The 18592-nt window shown below is 39.6% G+C and overlaps 1 protein-coding gene across 1 annotated transcript in view; it reads left to right on the top strand.

Annotated features, from left to right (window-relative positions):
- The window catches only part of LOC116448427 (protein cordon-bleu-like), a 116372-nt gene that overhangs the window by 31081 nt on the left and 66699 nt on the right, over nucleotides 1-18592 (top strand). Inside the window, exons 3-4 of the mRNA XM_032118752.1 lie at nucleotides 1073-1183; nucleotides 14225-14431. Of these exons, the coding sequence (XP_031974643.1) occupies nucleotides 1073-1183; nucleotides 14225-14431 (318 nt within the window). The remainder of the gene's footprint in view (nucleotides 1-1072; nucleotides 1184-14224; nucleotides 14432-18592) is intronic.

Here is an 18592-nt window from a genome sequence, read left to right as displayed (position 1 = left end):
TCTAGCCTATGACCTGACACCACCTTATCAACTAGACCTGTTGCCACGTCCAGTCTTTTTTTAAACACCTCCGGGGATGGTGACTCCACCACCTCCCTGGGCAGCCCATTCCAATGCCCAATCACTCCTTCTGTGACACTCTTCACTTTTTCTAATGTCTAGCCTGAGCTTCCCCTGGTGCAGCTTAGGACCATGGTGCACAAATACCTCCATGTCTGTTTCTCTGGCTCTGAACATGGGCAGTGATGCTACACAGGTGGTTACAGTTCTCTTACGTCTTCCATTATAGCATGGTAATATTTTTGTCATATAATTTTGTCATCCCCTACTCGGGGTGGGGAAGAAAATGTTTGGTCAAGCAGCTTCCTAAACACATTCATCTTCTGCTGGCTGATCCTGTTCCCAGATGCTGAGATTGAACTTAGCTTGCTAGGAGGCCTGGGGTGACTGCAGTCTGAGTTGGAAATGTCCATGCTTTGAAGTCAGCATTTGGTGACATCTTTCCATAAAGCAACAAGGAGTGATCAACCAGATCTGCTTGTGCCTGTGTCAGTAGATGTCCCTAAGAATTTCTTTATTCATGGTGTTGCAGAGGAAGTTGATAGAAGGTAAAGCAATGCTGTACAGAAGTAGCTGAATCTAAACAGTGAATATAATTTCTGTACTATGTAGTCCTATTTCTCATATATTACTGACTCAGAAGGAGAAATGATGGCTTATAGCCTGATAGCGTTCTTACCACATCAGATATATGTGCATGATGCCATTTGGTTAAGGGGAGAGCAGCCTTTACACGCTGTATGTCATGTGAAGGTGTGAAGCTGTCCTGTGCTTGTGTCAATTACGATGTGCAGCAGCTGTGGCTGTGGAAATGCTTCTGTGTTTGTGGCAGAAGAGTGCACCCTTCCTTCCCATGCTGTTATGAGTAGCCCATGCTTAATTCAGCAGCATTTATCCTGAAGTTCCGAGGTCAGGTGAGCTTGCAGAGTAACTTGGATTGCACTGCTGTTGTTTCTTCAGGGCTAGAATTAGAACACAAGGGAGACAAGTCCCTTCCACTTTGTTTTTGTAGGTGTAACTCTGTGCTTCCCCTGCCTTGTTGCGTTGCAGTTTATGTTGGGCTCAGCAGAAGAGATTTGGAGGAACTTGGCTCTGTAAGCTGCATGCAGGATTTTCCTGTCTGGGAAGTCAAATAAACAAGAGAGGGGATGCTGGGTCTGCTTGCTAGCAGTTGAGTGTTCTCATCTCTCTTTGGGAAACACGGTGCCAGCATGTGTCAAGTGAGCAACTGTTAGGCCCTGGCTGAGGGAGTGCTCTCTGTATGCTGGTAATGTCACCAATTATCACTATGCCACTGGCCTTCCTATTTCAGAGGAGGTGACCAAAGGAGTTGTGGTGTGGCAGGTCTGACTTTATCTGGTGTCCTCAGATTTCCTTGACCTCTCTGACTCATTTTAGAATCGGAAATGATAAAAAGTCAGGGTGGTAATACATGAAGATAGCCTTGCTTGCTTTTGTAATTGTTTTTTTTTCTGTCCCTCCTCCCCCACCCTTTTTTTCAACACATTAGTTGTATTTGATACTTCTGGTTTTCCATAAGATGTAGTAAGAACATGTAAGAGAACTGTGCCTTTGCATGGCTAAAAGGCAGCTGGTTGGATGCCCAGGGCAGTACCATGCAGTCGCTCTCCACATCCCAAACCTTCTCTAGGTGCCATGCTGGTGATGCTCCACGTTCTCCTGGTACTTGGAAGTTGCATTCTTACTGGGGGAGCTGGCAAGTGGGGCTGCCAACACAGAGGTGAAACTGAGCTCTGCTGAGGTTCTGCCAGACTGAAAACTTGGCTTTCTGCAACATCAGTGGCAGAAGTCCTATTGATTTCACTGAGTCCAGGATACCTTTGTTCTGGTTTTCATCAGTTGTGAGGAGGAAACCTCTGTAGTCAATCACTTCCAAACTCTTCTTTTCATTCATTGTTGCCAGGTGGGGGCTTTCAGATGGGACAGACACCCTTACTTCAGCAGAGCCTGCCAACACCTCATGTGACCATGCAATGCTAGATATAAGACAAAGTTTATTTCATGATGCTCTTTGCCTGTATCTCTGTATTTTCTTGAAAAATATTTATTTGTTTCTTCACCAGTTAGTTTGATTTAAGTTTAATTGACAAGAGAGAAAGAAAAGCCTAATGTACTAGCTTTTCATAAGTGTCTAGAAAGTTGGTGGCTGGTAGGGAGAAGAGGCCTTGTAAACACCTTGTAATCAGTCAGGTGACAGCTGCAGGATAAGGTCCAGAGTTGAAGACAGTTATTAAGTGCCCCAGCACTGAAAAGAGCTTGTGAGACTTGCCATCCTTTTTGATATGAAAAGCAGTTCAGACACGACAAGGAATTTGGAGGAAATTGGATGTCATTAATGCTGCTGTTTCTTTGTTTTTGAAAAGGAGATGGAAGTTTGTTTGTCTTGGTTAAAAGACCAGCTTAAATTACCGTGCTTTTGTTGCTTGCATTTGAGGTATTTGTGCCTCTTTCTGCTTCTAGTATAACTATGGCAGTTCATTTTATAAGGTAGTTTAATATATCCTGTTTCTTCCTGTGTGGGTTTTGTAGGCTCTGCTGAGTGTGCAGCTGGCTCAGGCATGTCTACAAAATCTTGCAATCACTGTTGTGATGCCCCATCAGTACTTAGAGAGCAGCCTCAAGCATGTTTGCATTGAGTTATCTCTGAGTAGCATTTAAAGCTCCCAACAGCAGATGCCTTCGTTCTCTTGGTGATGTTTTCTCATGGATAACATGTAACACCATCCCCATGGCTTCCAGTCTGCTGACAGGAAGGTCTTGGTTTTACTCTGTAAAGTCCGTAATGGTCCTGACTCTTTCCTGTTTCCTGTGTCCTGAGCCAGTGCCACACATCAGTAAAATGCCCACAATAATCATCTCTAATTTCAATGTGTGTGATAAAGAGGGAGGGTATTTGGCTGCTTCCTCTCTCGTCTGATACTGTCTGGGTGTGTTGACATGCCTGATTTATCAAGATTTTCTTCATAATGTGCTCTAGTTTGCACTGTGCAAGGCCTATATCCTTTTTGGTTTTGAGAGATATAAAATCCTTTAAATATCACATATGCCTACAGGATACAGTAAACAGAATCTTAAATGGAAACTAACTAAACAAATGGGGTTTTCTGGCATATAAAAATCATTACAACACTTCTGTTCTTACCTGATAAATCAGGATCACACTTCAGAGTCCTCCTAGTCAGCTGTTTGAGGTTGTGTTTTTATCTGTGCTAACATCTGCAGTATTCTTTTTGGTCAGACTTTCTGGTTTCTACATTAATGTAGGTCTTTCACCTCCACAGCAGAATTGGAGTAGAGTTTATCACTTAAATTTATTATTTGCATTTAATAAACCAAAATACTTGAATTTTAGTTTAAACCAAGAAGTACTTGATTCCTGTGTCATTTTGAAAGAAGAGAATATCATAAAAGTGAAAGCAAAATACTTGTGATTATCATAAGAAGTTCAATTGAGCAAATCAGCACCAGAAAAATACAAAGAAAGTCAGCTGAAGCTGTGAGATTTTGTGATAAAAACACGTGTGGCATCCCAGAGGTACAGGGTCTGACAACAGTTTAGACTGTTGTGTTGAAGTTGGATATCTCTTTATTTCATTGACACTGCATTTTTGCTTCCTTAAGCTTCATTTAATGTACTGCTGTACATGATTTCTTGCTGTGTGATGGAGTATGTATTAAGACCAAATTATAAATGCTAATTAAGATGATTAGGGAAGGTAAGGAATGTTCTGGCATCCCTGATTCTGTTTCTTTGTGAGTGAATGTAAACTGTATCTCACAAAAGTGCATTGTTAGATCTTTTAGGGGATTTTTTCCTAGCTCTAAAGGGAAGCTTATCAGCCCTGTAGTTCAGGTGCTGGTTTCTTCTATGACATGCAGTTTTCTACAGTTAAAATTTACAGAATAACTGTAGATTTAAAAACAAGGGTAGATTGATGCTTTTGTCTTCTAGATCAGGCAATCCAAAGTTAATTGTCTTCTTGTTTATCTTGCAATACGTCACCAGATGTGGGCTTTTGAATATATTTGATGAAAATATAATTTGAGGAAATTTGATGTAAGGTCAGCCATGATAAGATCGCGAGTGTTTCTCCGAGGGCAAGTGAACTTGAGAGGAAGCACAGAGGCGCTTCCCCTTTTAGGAGAGCTCAGTGCAGCTGGAAAATAAATGGCTTTTGTAGTCCTGCCTGCCGTGCTTTGTGTCTCTCCTGCCTGGGTCCTTGTGGCTGAAGAAGTTAACTGGGTTTCAGAAGCACAAATGCCTTCTAGCCTGCAACCTCTAAAGACATTGGGGTAGTTGCCATTGATTATTTTAATTTCTGCCTAGAAATACGTTTGTAATGTTTTGAGAAGCGTTTTGAGTCTAAGGGGTTCTTTGGAACTGGGCCAAGATGCCTCTTTACTCTGGTCAGAGCCTTTAACTTTTTGTCTGTGTCCTTTTCTTTGGTACGTTAAGGTTTTCTGAAATATCTGTGATCTTGCCACCGTTTGCAGACGGATGAGTGGAGGTAGGTGGAATAACATGGGTGTAATTCTGCAAATTCTCCCTTAATGGCCATTGCCTGCCTGTTTTTGTGGAATCTGTTTGTATCAGAGTTAATAGGTGAAATGAGCTTCAGTGGTGTACTCCTAGAGCGTTGTCACTGAATGGGGAATGATGATCTGTCAGCTGACAGTTACAGGTGTTATGGTTCACCATGTGTGTACTTACTTAAACAGGTAATCATGCTAAACAATTCTTCCCCATCTGCACCTCAGATGGACAGTGTTTTAAGGCTGTTTCTAGTTGAAACAGGTATTGGTAGGACTAATATTCTATATTAATGTTAGTGGTATTCCACTGAATTGCCCACTGGCTTCTAAGCATATTATAAAACTTAGGAATTATCCAGCCCAGTAAATCACATCAGAATTTCATTAGCAATGTATGTTATTTCTCTCTTGATTCTTTCAAAACTATTCCATCTCCTGTGAGAATAAGGCAAGCACTTCACTGCAAGGAGCACTAACCTACAGTCTTCAAGCCACTAGAGAGCGATTCTCAGTAAATGGTAGTGAGGTTAAAAGCCTGTGGACACAAAAATAGTGCACAATCTGGGATACCTTTGCTCAGCAATACAGTGCAAATGCACCTTGAAATTGCATCTTAGTTGACAGTGCAAGTCACCGCAGGAGAGTTTATAAATCAATGTTGCTAAGCAATAAACTTTTATATTTGTTTATTTAAGTAGCCTTATTGAAGGTGGTTGTTGAGAAGAGATTAAGAAAGGACAACCACACTGAAATCTGAACAGCACCTATAATTTCAGGGGACACAATGTTCAGTGCAAGTGTTTCTGGGACAGCCTCAGGCTTGAGAAACCATACCTTTAGCCATTGACCCCTCTAGAAACAAATCATCTGCTCATTACCGTCATAATTCACTGTTAATAAACATGATAAAGACTGCTGTTGTTATCGTGACATAATAAAGCCTATTCGAACTGGCAAAGTACCTTTCCAGAGCTAGAGAGCTCCATCAGGGAGTTGTGGCATCCTCACAAAACCACAGCTGATGGGTAGTAGGGTGAGTGTATCTGAAGGATACCTGTTTGCTCACAACATGCAGAAGGCCAGCAGTGCTTCCAGCCTGCTTGGAAATACTCTTGCCTTGTTTCATGACAGTGTTTTCCACAGCTGAGCATGGTTACTAAGAGTCCAGTTAGCCAACATGAACCTGACTATACCTTCCTGAATAATGCTGAGAAATCTCGTTAGTTGCTTTGCCTTAAGTGATCTTAACCTTGTGTTTTTCGCAGTTCAGCTGTAGTATTTGCCCTCTGCAGAGAATTCAGTGTGCAAGTGGTTCGCCTGCATGGTTGTAGCCTGCTATCTGCTTAACTGAGCATCCTTAACAGCTCAGTGAAGATTTGAGAGCACAGAGAACAGAACAGAGTGCCCTGGCAACAGGGCTTGGGCATTTTACAGTATAATCATCAACATTTTGGTTTTCTCTCTTAAGTACATTTGGGATGTTAGCATGGATGGCTTTGGCATTTTGTTTGTTTGGTTTGGTTTTTTAACTAACCAGTGCCATTATGCTTAAACATCAATAACATAAAAATAGTATAGTTCTCTTTTCCCATTGAAGCATACCATGCAAAGCAGCCCGATTTAGTCACAGATGAAGGAACTGGATGAGATTTCAGATGAACACGAGCAATGTGATGTTTTCCTTAGTGTTTTCTTTATTTTAATATTATTGTTGCTTGGAATGGAATGAGACTAATAGCTCAGTACTTGATAAAAGGGGGGAAAACACTGTGAGTTTGTGGATAAAGAAGGAAGAAGTTAAAAATACTGGTAGGGGTAGGATTGGATGGCTGTTCACTGAATGCTTTTCACTGCTGCATTACTTTTTTCCCTGAAAGTCAACAGCAATCTTTTGATTTTGGTCAGCATGAAACTGGCAGGCAATTTCAGCTGTGGTGCTGGTGGTTAAACATATTTGAGTCCTAAAGCCTAAATGTTTATCGCCTTTGTTCATATTTTGGTTCATCTGCAGCTTCTCTTCTGGCAGATGTCATTGTGAAAAGAGCGAGGCTTCACTATCCCTACCTAGAGTGCTGTTACTCTACTTTGCTTTTCTAGACCACATTTTTTTTAAGATTTAAGTTCTTACCCATCCTCCAGCATGAATTGTTGGTGGCATTTTGTTTTGATCACATCTCCCAAGCTAAAGAGTTAAAACTATTTGTGTATCTCTTACTGAGAGATGTGATATCACTGCATTTTAGATTGCAGGTTTTTACCTTCCCAAAACAGAATTTATCTGCGCTTTCTTGCCTTTAACCTCCAAAGACTTCTGTTTTTCTTCAGCATGTGATTCAGCAGATGAGGCCAATAACTAAATAATGTTAACTGCTCTCCCATTTCATTCATCTTTACTGATATGCAACCCGGTGGAGTTGTACAGCATGACACCAGCTCATAGTGTGGTCTTTGCCACACACTGAATGTGTGGGTGGTATCTCAAAAGTCCTGTGATACAGCTATTAGTGATACAGACCTTGCAGTGCTTATTCATGCAGTGTTTTCATTAACTGCAGTGGGCATGTACCCAAATCTTGGGATTTGGCTGCTTTTTAAAAGATTTTCTTTAGGGCTTGTCTTCTGCTTTGTTTTGGGAACTGATACAGGTAGATCTATTAGGCTCCCTAGTGTGGCAGTGGTTACCACGTGTAAAGGCATTTGCAGGCTCCAGTGTTATCCTTTGATCAGTTAAAGCCCCCCACCCCATGTACAGGTCCATCCCTGCTTTCACTCTTAGAGGGGGCTTTCTAAAGTAGCAGTGGGGAGCACTGCATGGCACATGCCCTACAGGAGGTCAGGTTAGAGTGCTTCTGGCTTCTTCTGGCCCTAAAAATGACTCTGTTATGAAACTGGTATGTCAACTGCTCTGTTCCAGATCTTGAGGGAATGCCTTAGTGACTGGAAGGAGAATTAGGCTTTTGTTGGAGGATAGTACACTCTGATTCTTAATCAAAAGTGTGGGTGATGTATAAAAACAAGATTATTTGAGGATACCAGCCTTAGGCTAACAAATCCTTTGGCCTTCCTGTCGGAGGGTGAGCGCTCAGTAGCTCATCTACATTGTGTCAGTGCAGGAGTCTGAGTCCTGACTGGGCAGAAACCTGTTTTCTCTTGTTTGGTAGCTATGCAGTGTTTCACAGGGACCAGAGTGGACAGGTCTCTGCTCTGTATTGGGACACATTTCAGCCTCTCATGAAATGGGTTATATGTGGGGAGATGCCCCTGGTAGCAAATTTTATAACAGCTTATTCACTGGCATGTCTGAGACTGGGAAACTGCAGCCCAACACTTTTTAATGATTGGTTAAGTTTGTGAAAAGTGATTGGTTAAGTGGTTGGTTTAGTGGTTGGTTAAGTTTGTGAAAAGTTTGAAATTAGATAATGTTAGGAACTACTTCCATCAGACTGTATCATCTCACATTGACTTTTGTTTATTTTTCTTTAACTTCACCCTTGGGCAACCATGATTGTATACTTCCATCCCTGCTTCCTCTTCTACAGATGCACTCATTCTATTTCCTGCTGGTCTTTTTTTTTCCTTTTCTTCTGGCAAAGAAACTTTATTTTTTAAATATGTAAAGCTGTAGGGTTTCTCATGAGTAGAATCAAATGGAAGATCAAAAATATAATTAAATAACTTTCATTTCTTTGCCAGAAACAAATTATTTTTTCTTGTCTATTTTGGGTGACTTTATCATGCCCGCAAGGAAATAATTTTCATTGTGTCTGTCAGTGTGATCCTGCCTTCAAAATAGGATGATCTTTTAGAAGTAATATGAAATTCAAGTAAATGTTTGAAAAGAGAAAAGCATAGAATAACTGCATACTATAACAGCCATGGAATTCTGCTAAAAACAAAGCAGCAACTTATTTAAAAATAATGTAGAGAACCCCAGTTGTTGCCTGAGCCATATCTGCTAGTAATCTAGTTCATTACTTCTTAGTGTCTGCTGAAGATTTCAGCTCTTTAGAAAGCGTAATATTTGTGTAATATTGTTAATGTTACCAGAATGTTGTAAAATAATACTGGAAACAAGTTACTACAATAGTGTAATGCATTTTAGACCTGTAACTTACTTACTGTATGAGACATTTAAAGGTTACCTGTGTTGCACATAATTGTAATGAATTGATATATTTAGCCTGTGATAGGCAAAGTAAACTTGAGAATGTTCTTTGATATTTTTGTTTAGTTTTTAGTTTGCTGAATTGGTTAATTTAAATGTTATAGATAGCAAAGTGGAATAAAGTTCTAGTTATGATGTAAGGCTGTCTGGGTGAATTCAGGCCTCTTTAGTAGTTATGGACATTATCATGCTCTTCTGGTGTCTGTTCTCAATCTCTCCAGGATTTGTTTGACTTTTGGTTTCCATTTTCAGAATTCATGAGGTGCCTTTATCTTGCTGCTGATCTGTCTGTATTTCCTTTATATTTGTGTTGTGTTACAGTTTTTCTGAGCTGCTGCATCTAGAAGCTGAAAAGATTGTTCTTACAAAGAGGGAACTTGGTGTGCTCTTAATTCTGGTATCGTGGTTGTCTCTTTCCTAGCCTGTGATCTGGCTTTTCTTTGCTTTGCCATAAGCAACAAACAAGGAATGAAAAGGAAATGTTCTTTGAAAGATATCTCCTTCACAAGTTAGATCACTGAGCACGAGTGACTTCTGCTCTGCTGTGACTTGGTGGTTTGGAATATCAGGTGTGTGCCTCAGGGCTGGACTTCTGGCTTTGCTGCACAAGTTGCCAGGGTGAAGGGGGAAAGTTGAGTGAACATACTCATCTGCATTTTTTTTTCTTGCCTATGTGCACAGATTTCCCCTCAAAAGATGGTAGGAGTGCAATCACCTGAAAATCAAGAATGTTTATTCCCATGTTTCCTGTTTTTCACCCAAAGGACGCTGTGTCTCTATTCACTCATCACTGAGCACTCACATGTTGGTTTATTTCTCCTAATTATGAGATGGGATGTACACAACTGCCACAGAAAAACCCTTTGCACCTGTTCAAGCCTCTTGACCAGACTGCAAATTGACTTGACCAGACTGTGCTAGTTGTCCATTATATCAAAAATGAATGTTTTCCATAATTCTGCTATGTGCAGAGTTGGTTGATTTTTTGTTTTGTTTTGAGTTGGATTTTTCTTGTTTTTGTTGTTGGATGGGGTTTTTTGGGTTTCTTGGTGGGCTTTTTTTTCCTCCTTTTTTTTTTTTCATCCCTGCTTTTTTGGAGGGTGGGTGTGTGTGCACGTGTGTGTTTGTGCTTTTGTTGTTGTTCTTGCTTCTTTAAAATGAATGGTTAGAGAGAGACTTGGCATAAAAAGGAACAGATGCTACAAACTGGTGAATTATGGAGCACTTGCCAAAGTCCTGCTGATGTGCATGGAATGAAGTCTGTCCTGTACCTGTTAAGTTACCTTTGTTTTACAGGGCAGAGAGGATTATTTATTTGGAATGGTGGGAATGGGTAGGACTTCACTGTTTCGCTTTCAGTTTTTTCTTTTTGTGTGTGTGTGTGTGTGTTTGCCTGTTAGACCTTATCTGACAAAGGCAATCTGCATATCTTTGCCATGGGCGTGGAAGTCTCAGGACCAGTGCTGTTCAAAACAGAGATCACGTTTTTCTACGATGGGATTGTAAAGTCCAGGTTACATCCTGTTTCTTAGCAGTTATATATTAATAAATAGTAGGTCCAAAGGGCTTGTGTAACCTTGTCCTGAAGTTCATAATCTGATGAAACTTTTTTCATTTCTCTTGCATTTCTTCTGTGCTGAACTACAGAAACATTGGTCTTGTTGGTCAGTTTCCTTGTTTTTCCATTTTGAAAACCTGCTGCTTTAACTGAGAACAGTGCTGGTAGGTTATTCATATATTCTGCCTAATTGTTTCATGATTATATGCATTTTTTCCAACTTACAGTTAAGTGAGAAGAACTAGTTCAAGCCTCAGCAACAGCCACTGTACATTTGTGTATTAGAACCAGCTGCTTGTTTTCACTGTCTCTGTCTCAAGGACTGAATGGAAGCATTTGTGTAACCATGAGTTAAACCTGAGCATGGATCTGTTGTGTTCCCACTTGTAACTCCTCCTGCAGACTAGAAGCAGGTGCAGGGTCTTAACAGGTATTTCAGTAGTGAGCGCAGTGAAAGATGTTTGTGGAGAGAAGATGGCTGTTGAACTAAATTTAGGTTGAATTTATCTCACACTGAAGAATGGTATGCAACTTCTTATTAGTATGTTGTGTTTATAGCGTGGAAAGTACCCTTGCTTCCCATGCTTAAAACAGGCTTTTAAATCACTCACTTTCTTTGTGCATTATTTTAGTGGGGTAACAATAAGGCTTTTATTACAGAGTGCTTTTGTATTGTCCTTTAAAACCATTGTTGCTCTGACAGAGAAAGATGAATTCTTTTTCTCACTCACTTTCAATAGTATTAACAGGCTTCTAGGCATCTTCTGAATGCAGTTGCTGGAGCCTGTCAGAAAAAGCAGCTGCTCATGTCAAATCCAAGGTAGCTAGATCTGTGGATTTCAGTCTGTGATTCATGGAGCTACATTCTACTACTGCGATGTTTCAGAAAGCTGGCTAGGAAATGCAAATCTGTGCCACATACCACTCCACAAATGTGAACTGCAGAGGGATCTGCTTCCACTGAAATAGTTTGAGATCTGTCATTTGGAAAATGTTGAAAACAAGACATTTCAGGCAGTCTCAGTGAGAATATGTAAGTCACTATTGTGGAAAAGTTCGTATGAGGTCACCTGAACTGTTGCTAGGTTAGAGAGACTGCAGTAGGAATGTTTTCCCTTTTCCTTTCTCTGATGTCTCTGAAGGAAACAGACCTGCCCTGTCCTTTCTGCACAAAAGAAAAGGGGGATTGTAGTATCTAAAAGGCCCTGTCTGCAAAATGCCAAAAAGAATATGCACTGTTACATAGAGTTAAAGTGAACATCGCTGGTCAATGTATAGCTGATGCTTTTGTTGGTGTGATGCCTGATTTGCTGACACACTGCCTCCTCTCACCCCTGGCCCCAAGCAGTTTTATACAAGGTCTGTAACTGCAGAATTGGCTGTGGAGTACTTTAAAAGTTTTAAAAAATATTAAAAAAATTAAAATCACACTCTCATTAAGGTGTCTGACCTTTTTTGTCTCTTCCCGTAGAAAACCACAGGCAAGTTTATGTTACACCAGGGAACAGACAGATACCCTGTGTAGCATGCTCCCAATTTACTTCCAGCTCTTTCTCTAGCTTCAAAACTCAGTCTTTCTTCACTTCTTCCCTAAAGTTTCAAGTGTCTACAGCTTCAGTTGATTTCAGTTTCGTGATTATTTTATTACTATTGCTTTATTTCTTCTACCTTTGTTCACTGTGAGATCTGGAATTTACAAGGTAAATCATTAATTACAGCTAGTTCTTCCAGGCTCAGAACACTTGCCTGCTTCTTTTCTTCCTACCCCCTTTGGTACTTTGTCAGGAGCACTGTGTTGGAATTATCTCCCACATTACAGAACAAGCTTTAAAAACAAAAAATAAAAGCTTGTTTTAAGAAACAAGTTAAACTCTGTAGCTACTTATATTGATGCAGTTGATATTATTAAGGGCAAGAATTACATGATTTGTAAATTGATATGAAGCTCTTAAACAGCACGACTGTAAGGCTGTGTTGGCATGAATCTGGATGTATGCAAAATTCCCTTGTCTCTCACCACCTGCTTACAAATAACAACTGTGGCTAAATGTAAAGGGATCTGAGAAGATGAATCCCAATTTCTCTTTTTTTTCTTTTCTTTTCTTCAATAGACAAATAAGTTAAGAGTCTGGTTCAGGGAGAGTCAAGGTAGTTAATTACTTCTCAAAGGCCTGAACTTAACATCACCTTGGAGTGAAGCGTAGGAGCTGCTAGTTAGTGACTGATGACTTCATGCCTCACTCATTGTATACAGGATAAAAACTGAATGTTCAAGGAAATTGCTGATGAAAGAGAAATTTCTGTGTGCTGGTAAAGAAGGCAGTACCTCTCCCTGTATATCTGTAGAAAATGCTATTTGTTAGGCACACAGGAAAGGCAGTATCTTCATCACTGCTGATTTTACACTGCCTTGCTGAGGTTTCACTGAAATGTGCATTTTCAAGGAAGTGTAAAGAATTTTTGCAAGTTGAGACGTGTCACAGAGATTGTTGGTCAAATGCAAATACTGATTGAAAAGTATGGAGGGTTTGGATTGCTTCTGAACACTTTTTTTTGTTGGTTTGGCTTGGGGTTTTTTGTTAATGTGAAATAACTATTACTTTTTTTCCTCTGCCAGGAGCTTACAGTGGTAATCCAAACTCTATGTTTAGTCTTTTTATCTGTGAGAATAGAGGTTATCTCTTATTAAAGAAGAGTTTGATTTGGTATTTCAGGTCAGGTTTTAATTTTTTTCCCCTAAACACAGTTTTGCTCTTGGCTGATTTGACCACTAAGCTTTTCCGGCTTTTAAGAGTTAGAGTGCATTTTCTGTGCTCTTCCTTTCTGGACCTCAGTTTATGTTGTTTGCAGGGCAAAAATCGTGTGAAGAATCATAATCTCATCCTGCACCCTAAAAACAGGCAGATTAAAAAATGCAGGCAGTAGGCCTCCATAATAATTTCTGAGTAAATATTTTACTGCCTTTTCCATCTGTTACACTAAAATCTGACTTAAACTAAGCATAAATCTAGTCAGAAGAGGTCACTGGAGTATTAATCATCAGAGTTAATCCTCTTAGACATGTGTTTGGTACGAGACCAGCTATTCAGAAGTTTAACAGCACACATATGTTGCTTATCTGTCTGGCAGCTTGCCAGTGAAGTAAACTTCAAGTCTGTGGTGGGTTTATATCTCTGTAAAGTACACTGCTTGTTTGGTGCAAGCTGATGCAGCTTTTCTGTATATCACACATGGTGCATAGCCTGCTACTGAAGAATGAGTTCCTTTCAGGGCGCTTTCAAAGAGCGGTAGTATTGGTGTTGTATGGTAAGAAGTGATATCATTCACAGTTGACCTTTTCATGGTGCTTCTCTATGAAGTATGATGAGCCATATTTAATACTACTAACTCAGAGCAGAGGAAGAGACAATATTTCAAGTAGAGTAATACTGTGGAACCCAAATATAGCTGAATGAAACCTCACCCTGCCTCCACTCCTGCCATTCTGACTTGGAGGAAACATTCATGTACGTAAATACAACTCTTTCTTGAGTCAGGTCTGGACTGGACCCAGCATTTCTGTTTCTCACTTCATAGGAGTATGCTTCACACTCGACAGAAAAACGATTATATCATATCCTAATTATGGAACTGATTCATTCCCTGGGGCATGGAAAGCAAACAGTAGGAGTGAGCGCATCATTAAAAAATTAGCATATTTTTAGAGAGGAGGTAAAAAATAAAAGTGCAACTCCACTGAAAAGTTTAATGATCAAGAAAAAATTACTTGCATTAGAGAAACTTCTTAAAACAATGTGAGATTATGGCCAAAAGAACATATATTTCTTAGTAACGTGTTTGTATTTTCTTGCGAGAAATTAATTTTCTTCTTGCCTTTCTTTCTCAAGGAAAAGAATGAAAGCTCGTGCTCCCCCTCCACCAAATCAACCTTCTGCAGCAAGTAGAATTCACGGTGAGCACAAGTCACCTGCAGAGACAGCTGTAATTTCTGATCAGAACCTTGTGAGCATGAAGGAGAACATGATAAACAGACTGGTGGACTTCACAGTCATTTTACCCTGTGGGTTGGAGCAGAAGTGTACAGTGCAAGGAAGGTAAGGCTTTGATTAGCTCCCACTTTTTGAAGCCCTTTGTTCCCTATGGGATGCTTACTGATGCTGTCGGTCTTTCTGAGTTTATGGGGCTTCTCTGTCATGCTTTTGTCTGCGTTTTAAGCAGCTGTTGCACCAGAGAGTCCTGAGAGCCATGTATAAAGGACCCTCTCTTCTGGGGCAGGAAGGATTTAGCAGCTATTGTGTCACTGTTTCCCCATGGATCAGCACATGTACAGATCTATCCCTTTCATGTAGTGTCACTGGGCTTAGGTTGTATCACCTCTCATAAGCCAGAGTGGGCTTGGTGCAGTGGAAGAAGGTGCTGCTGGCAAACAGTCCTGACAGTATGAGTGCCTGGAGCCATGCCAAGAAGCAGGCTCGGAAGATGGATGATTCATCGCATTCAGAGATCCCGCCTTCACAAATACGTTGCAGTTGTGTAGACAGAAAAGCATCTGCTCATATTTAGGAAGTGTTTTATATATAAAAGCGTATATTTTTTTTCCCATGGAAAGAGAGAGGGATTCTCCTTGCTACTTACTGGGTACAATCAAGGGCGATTGGAAAGGCAATTTTGAGACAATTCTCTTCACTATGGGAGCTCTTCTTTATCCTCATTCTTTCTGTGTAAATTGTTTTGAAGGAGGGATGCATTACTTTAGGAAATAATATGCAGAAGTTTCAAAGATCTAATCAATACTATGATGAAACCGTAGCCAGCAATGTTGTGGTCAGGAGTAGTCAAGAAACTGTAGAAAGTGTAATACCACAAGCAGAGGGTATGTAGGTGCCTGCAGATAAATCAGATTCTGTGTTTATTTTACATTTGGTGTTTTCAGTAGTTAGTCTGCATTCCAGAAGAACTACTTTCTGGTTAGATTTATTAGTCTGTTTTGACTGTTTCCCTCACAGCGCATTTTGATGGCCGAGGAGGATGTGTAAAGCAATGTTTGATGTCTGGGACTTCCTTCTTCCTCCCACTTTTCTCGTAGAAACTAGCATTCACTTATCCACTCTCGGGAGACTAGTGCAACTTGTGTGTGTCCACCCCAAAGTCAGAGTGATGTTAAAGATTTGAAAAGAAAGCAGTGCTTATCAGAGCTCTCAGAGTAGATGCGTAGTGATAAGCGTTTTTATGGCGAGATTTGGACCTTAATGAGAGAAAGAAGAGAACAGGCCTGCTAAGTGGAACAGGACATGAAACTCACTGGCCATTGGATCCCAAAGAAAGGTGATATTTCATTGGCGCATGCAAGCCACCTGGGAGCTGACAAGAGGTTAATATTCATGCAGCATGTTGTATTGAGACATAGATAATGGCCATATGGTTAGAAACTTCTTTTCTCTCAAAAAAGTATAGTCCCAAAACAAGCAGTCCAAGAGCACTATAAAAGTGGTCTTTTAATGTGATTTTTTCAAGAATGTAAATGCTACAGGAGCAAAGAACAAGTAGAAAGTCCCTGTACAGTAAATGTTCTGTATCTCACACAGGTGTTTATCACTATGTATCACATACATTGAGACTGAGTGTTTTGTTTGTTAGAGTCTTTAGTCTGTGGACTAAAACCTGAAAGAAATGGCAAAAATTAAATGTCACATATTTCTGTGGGGTTATTTATATCATCTGCATTAAGCATTCTGAGCAACCAGAATGTTCTCTTTGTTGTCTGTGAAGGTGATCACTTCTCTACAGTGTCTGCATGACAGGTCTAGGCCTCTGATTTAGGTGGCAATTAAATTTCTTCTTGTGTTAATGTGCTAATGTGCACATCACTGGTGCCTAACCTAGGCAGTGGCTGTTCTGCCTCAATGCTGTCTTGAAGACTTGGAGTAGAGAAGTGATAGCCACACCTGTGGGAAGTGGAAGATGACAGACACTGAGGAAGGGGAATTAATCGTCCTAACAAGCTATGAAATAAGAAAAGGATATTCTGTACTAAGCCCTGTGTTACAGTGGCATCAGTCTATGAACAGACCTCATGCATGCTGCTGGTCTTTCTAATCACTGGAAGATGCAATTTTCTGTACGTTAGCACTGGTTCTGTTTTTAGGTATGTGGAATAGTAAAAAACAATAGTGTCAAGATTATCTGAAATTTTTAGGGGTTGAACTGCCCTAAATCTCCAGGTTTGGGTGAAAGCCCAGGCTTTTACAACTTTTTTTCATTGTTCTAATATAGTGAACTAAATAGCTATGAAATACAATGATACTCAGGGGTAAACATTAAATGATGAAAATGCTTGATTTAAAAAAATGTGGGTTTTTTTTTGTTTTTTTTAAGTTTGAGGCAAGTATAAGAGCCAGTGCAGGTAATGAATTATTTTCTGTGTTCACTCCTTTTATCTGTGGTGATATCATGGGTGGACATTTCAGAAAAAATATGCTGTTGCTTATACTGCTATAAACCTTCAGTATTTTTTTTGCCGTCATTAAAACTGTAGTCTGCAAAATCTCCTTTTGGCTACCCTGGGGAAATAGCTTTTCTCTTTCAAAAAAATTTGCAAATCCTTGCCCTGGGCATATTCATAATGAAAAATGATTCTGTAATTTCAGGAAAGCAGTTCACAGAACAATGAAGTAGACTAGATTATATTTGAAAATATAAATACTGTAGTTAATTAGTATCACTTAAGGTTATTTTAAATGAACTAAAAGTAAAAATTATGTCTTTCAATTTGTTCATTATATGTAAGCAAAGCAACATGTTGTTAATTTAACTTTGTTCTCTATGTAAAAAGTTCCTGTAAATATCAGCAAGAGGGCAGAAAATTCTCATTAAATTTTCTTGAAAGATACTTTAAGAAAAAAAGTGTGCTATTTAAAGATAATTTAGTGGAATCTGGAACCTTGAAATTGTTTTATTTATGAAAGTTAACTCAAGCTGACAGTCTCTCCTTAAGAGTTTATTGCCATCTTGTAACACACAATTTCTTTGAGATATTGGAAATATGTAGTGCAGATTTTGGTACAAAGCTGCATCCTTAGGGAGTGTGCAGCAATAGAATAGTATTAAAAAACAGTTTTCTTTTTGAAATAATTGATCCCTGGGAACTCTACTGTAAAACATATAGAAGTATTCATGAAAAACTGTTAGCCTATTTCCCCCTGGAAAGGATTATAAAATATTCCCACGACTATTCTGTGTTTGTACTCATGTATGAACACTAACTGGTGTGCTGAAAGGATAGGTAAACTGTTGGCCACTTACACGTTTTATGCATATAGATTTGTAGCACATCCACACAAACTGTTAACAGGTCTGAGAGAGGTGATGGGCAGATGTTTAGACAAAAAACAAGTGGAAAAGCTCCCAAGTTATCAGTTTTCTGTTTGTGATTCTCACAGGTAATACTTTCAATTGGTAAACTGTAAATAAAGGGACCATGCATCTATCTCTGTTCACACTGAGTGGCACTAAGGAAGCCTTCCTGATTAACACAGATACCGACATTTAAGTGTCAGCAAGCTTGAGACCTCAGTAGTATTTGAAATGCATTGCAGAAGAATGGGGGTGTTTGAAGCTAAATGAGGTTTGGTTTGGAGTTGTCAACTCATGGATGACCAATATGCATAAAAGTAAACTGGACAATTGTTGCTCCTGCTGTTATCTTACATGTTACACAAATTCTCTCATACATATGAAGCACAGAGAGCAGGACACTAGAAGAAATAAACTAGCTGAAGCTGTAGTCCCATTCTGCAAATACTGGAGGACAGAGTTCAGTGCAGAGTATGCATTATATGGAGCATAAAACTAAAGTCATCACAGAAAGAATATTCTCACATAATTCTCAGTAACAGACTCTTTATTGTGGGCTTATAGCTCAACATGCAGAACAGTGTCTCTAGGAAAGAGTAAAGGTGTGAAATCAGCCCAGGTTGGTAAAACATTATAGGTGTTGTTTGAAGAAGATAAACAGGGCACATGGAAAAAGGATTAAAAATTAGTTTAACTAAATACTAAATAAGAGTTGGGTCAAAACTACAGTAGTTCAATGTAGCTTAAGGGGAGAAAAAAAAGTTGAACTAGGATAATTTACATTGGAAGGGCCTGCTGGAACACACAGTCTCTAGGCAAGTTTGAATACATTCAGGGAGGAGGTTTCTGGATTTCTCTGTATCTCTTTTCCAGGGCTGGAACCATGTTTATGGAGACAATAT

This window comes from Corvus moneduloides, chromosome 1 (genome assembly GCF_009650955.1).
Source record: "Corvus moneduloides isolate bCorMon1 chromosome 1, bCorMon1.pri, whole genome shotgun sequence".
NCBI classification, from domain to species: domain Eukaryota; kingdom Metazoa; phylum Chordata; class Aves; order Passeriformes; family Corvidae; genus Corvus; species Corvus moneduloides.
This window is presented reverse-complemented; position numbering and strand designations above follow the sequence as displayed.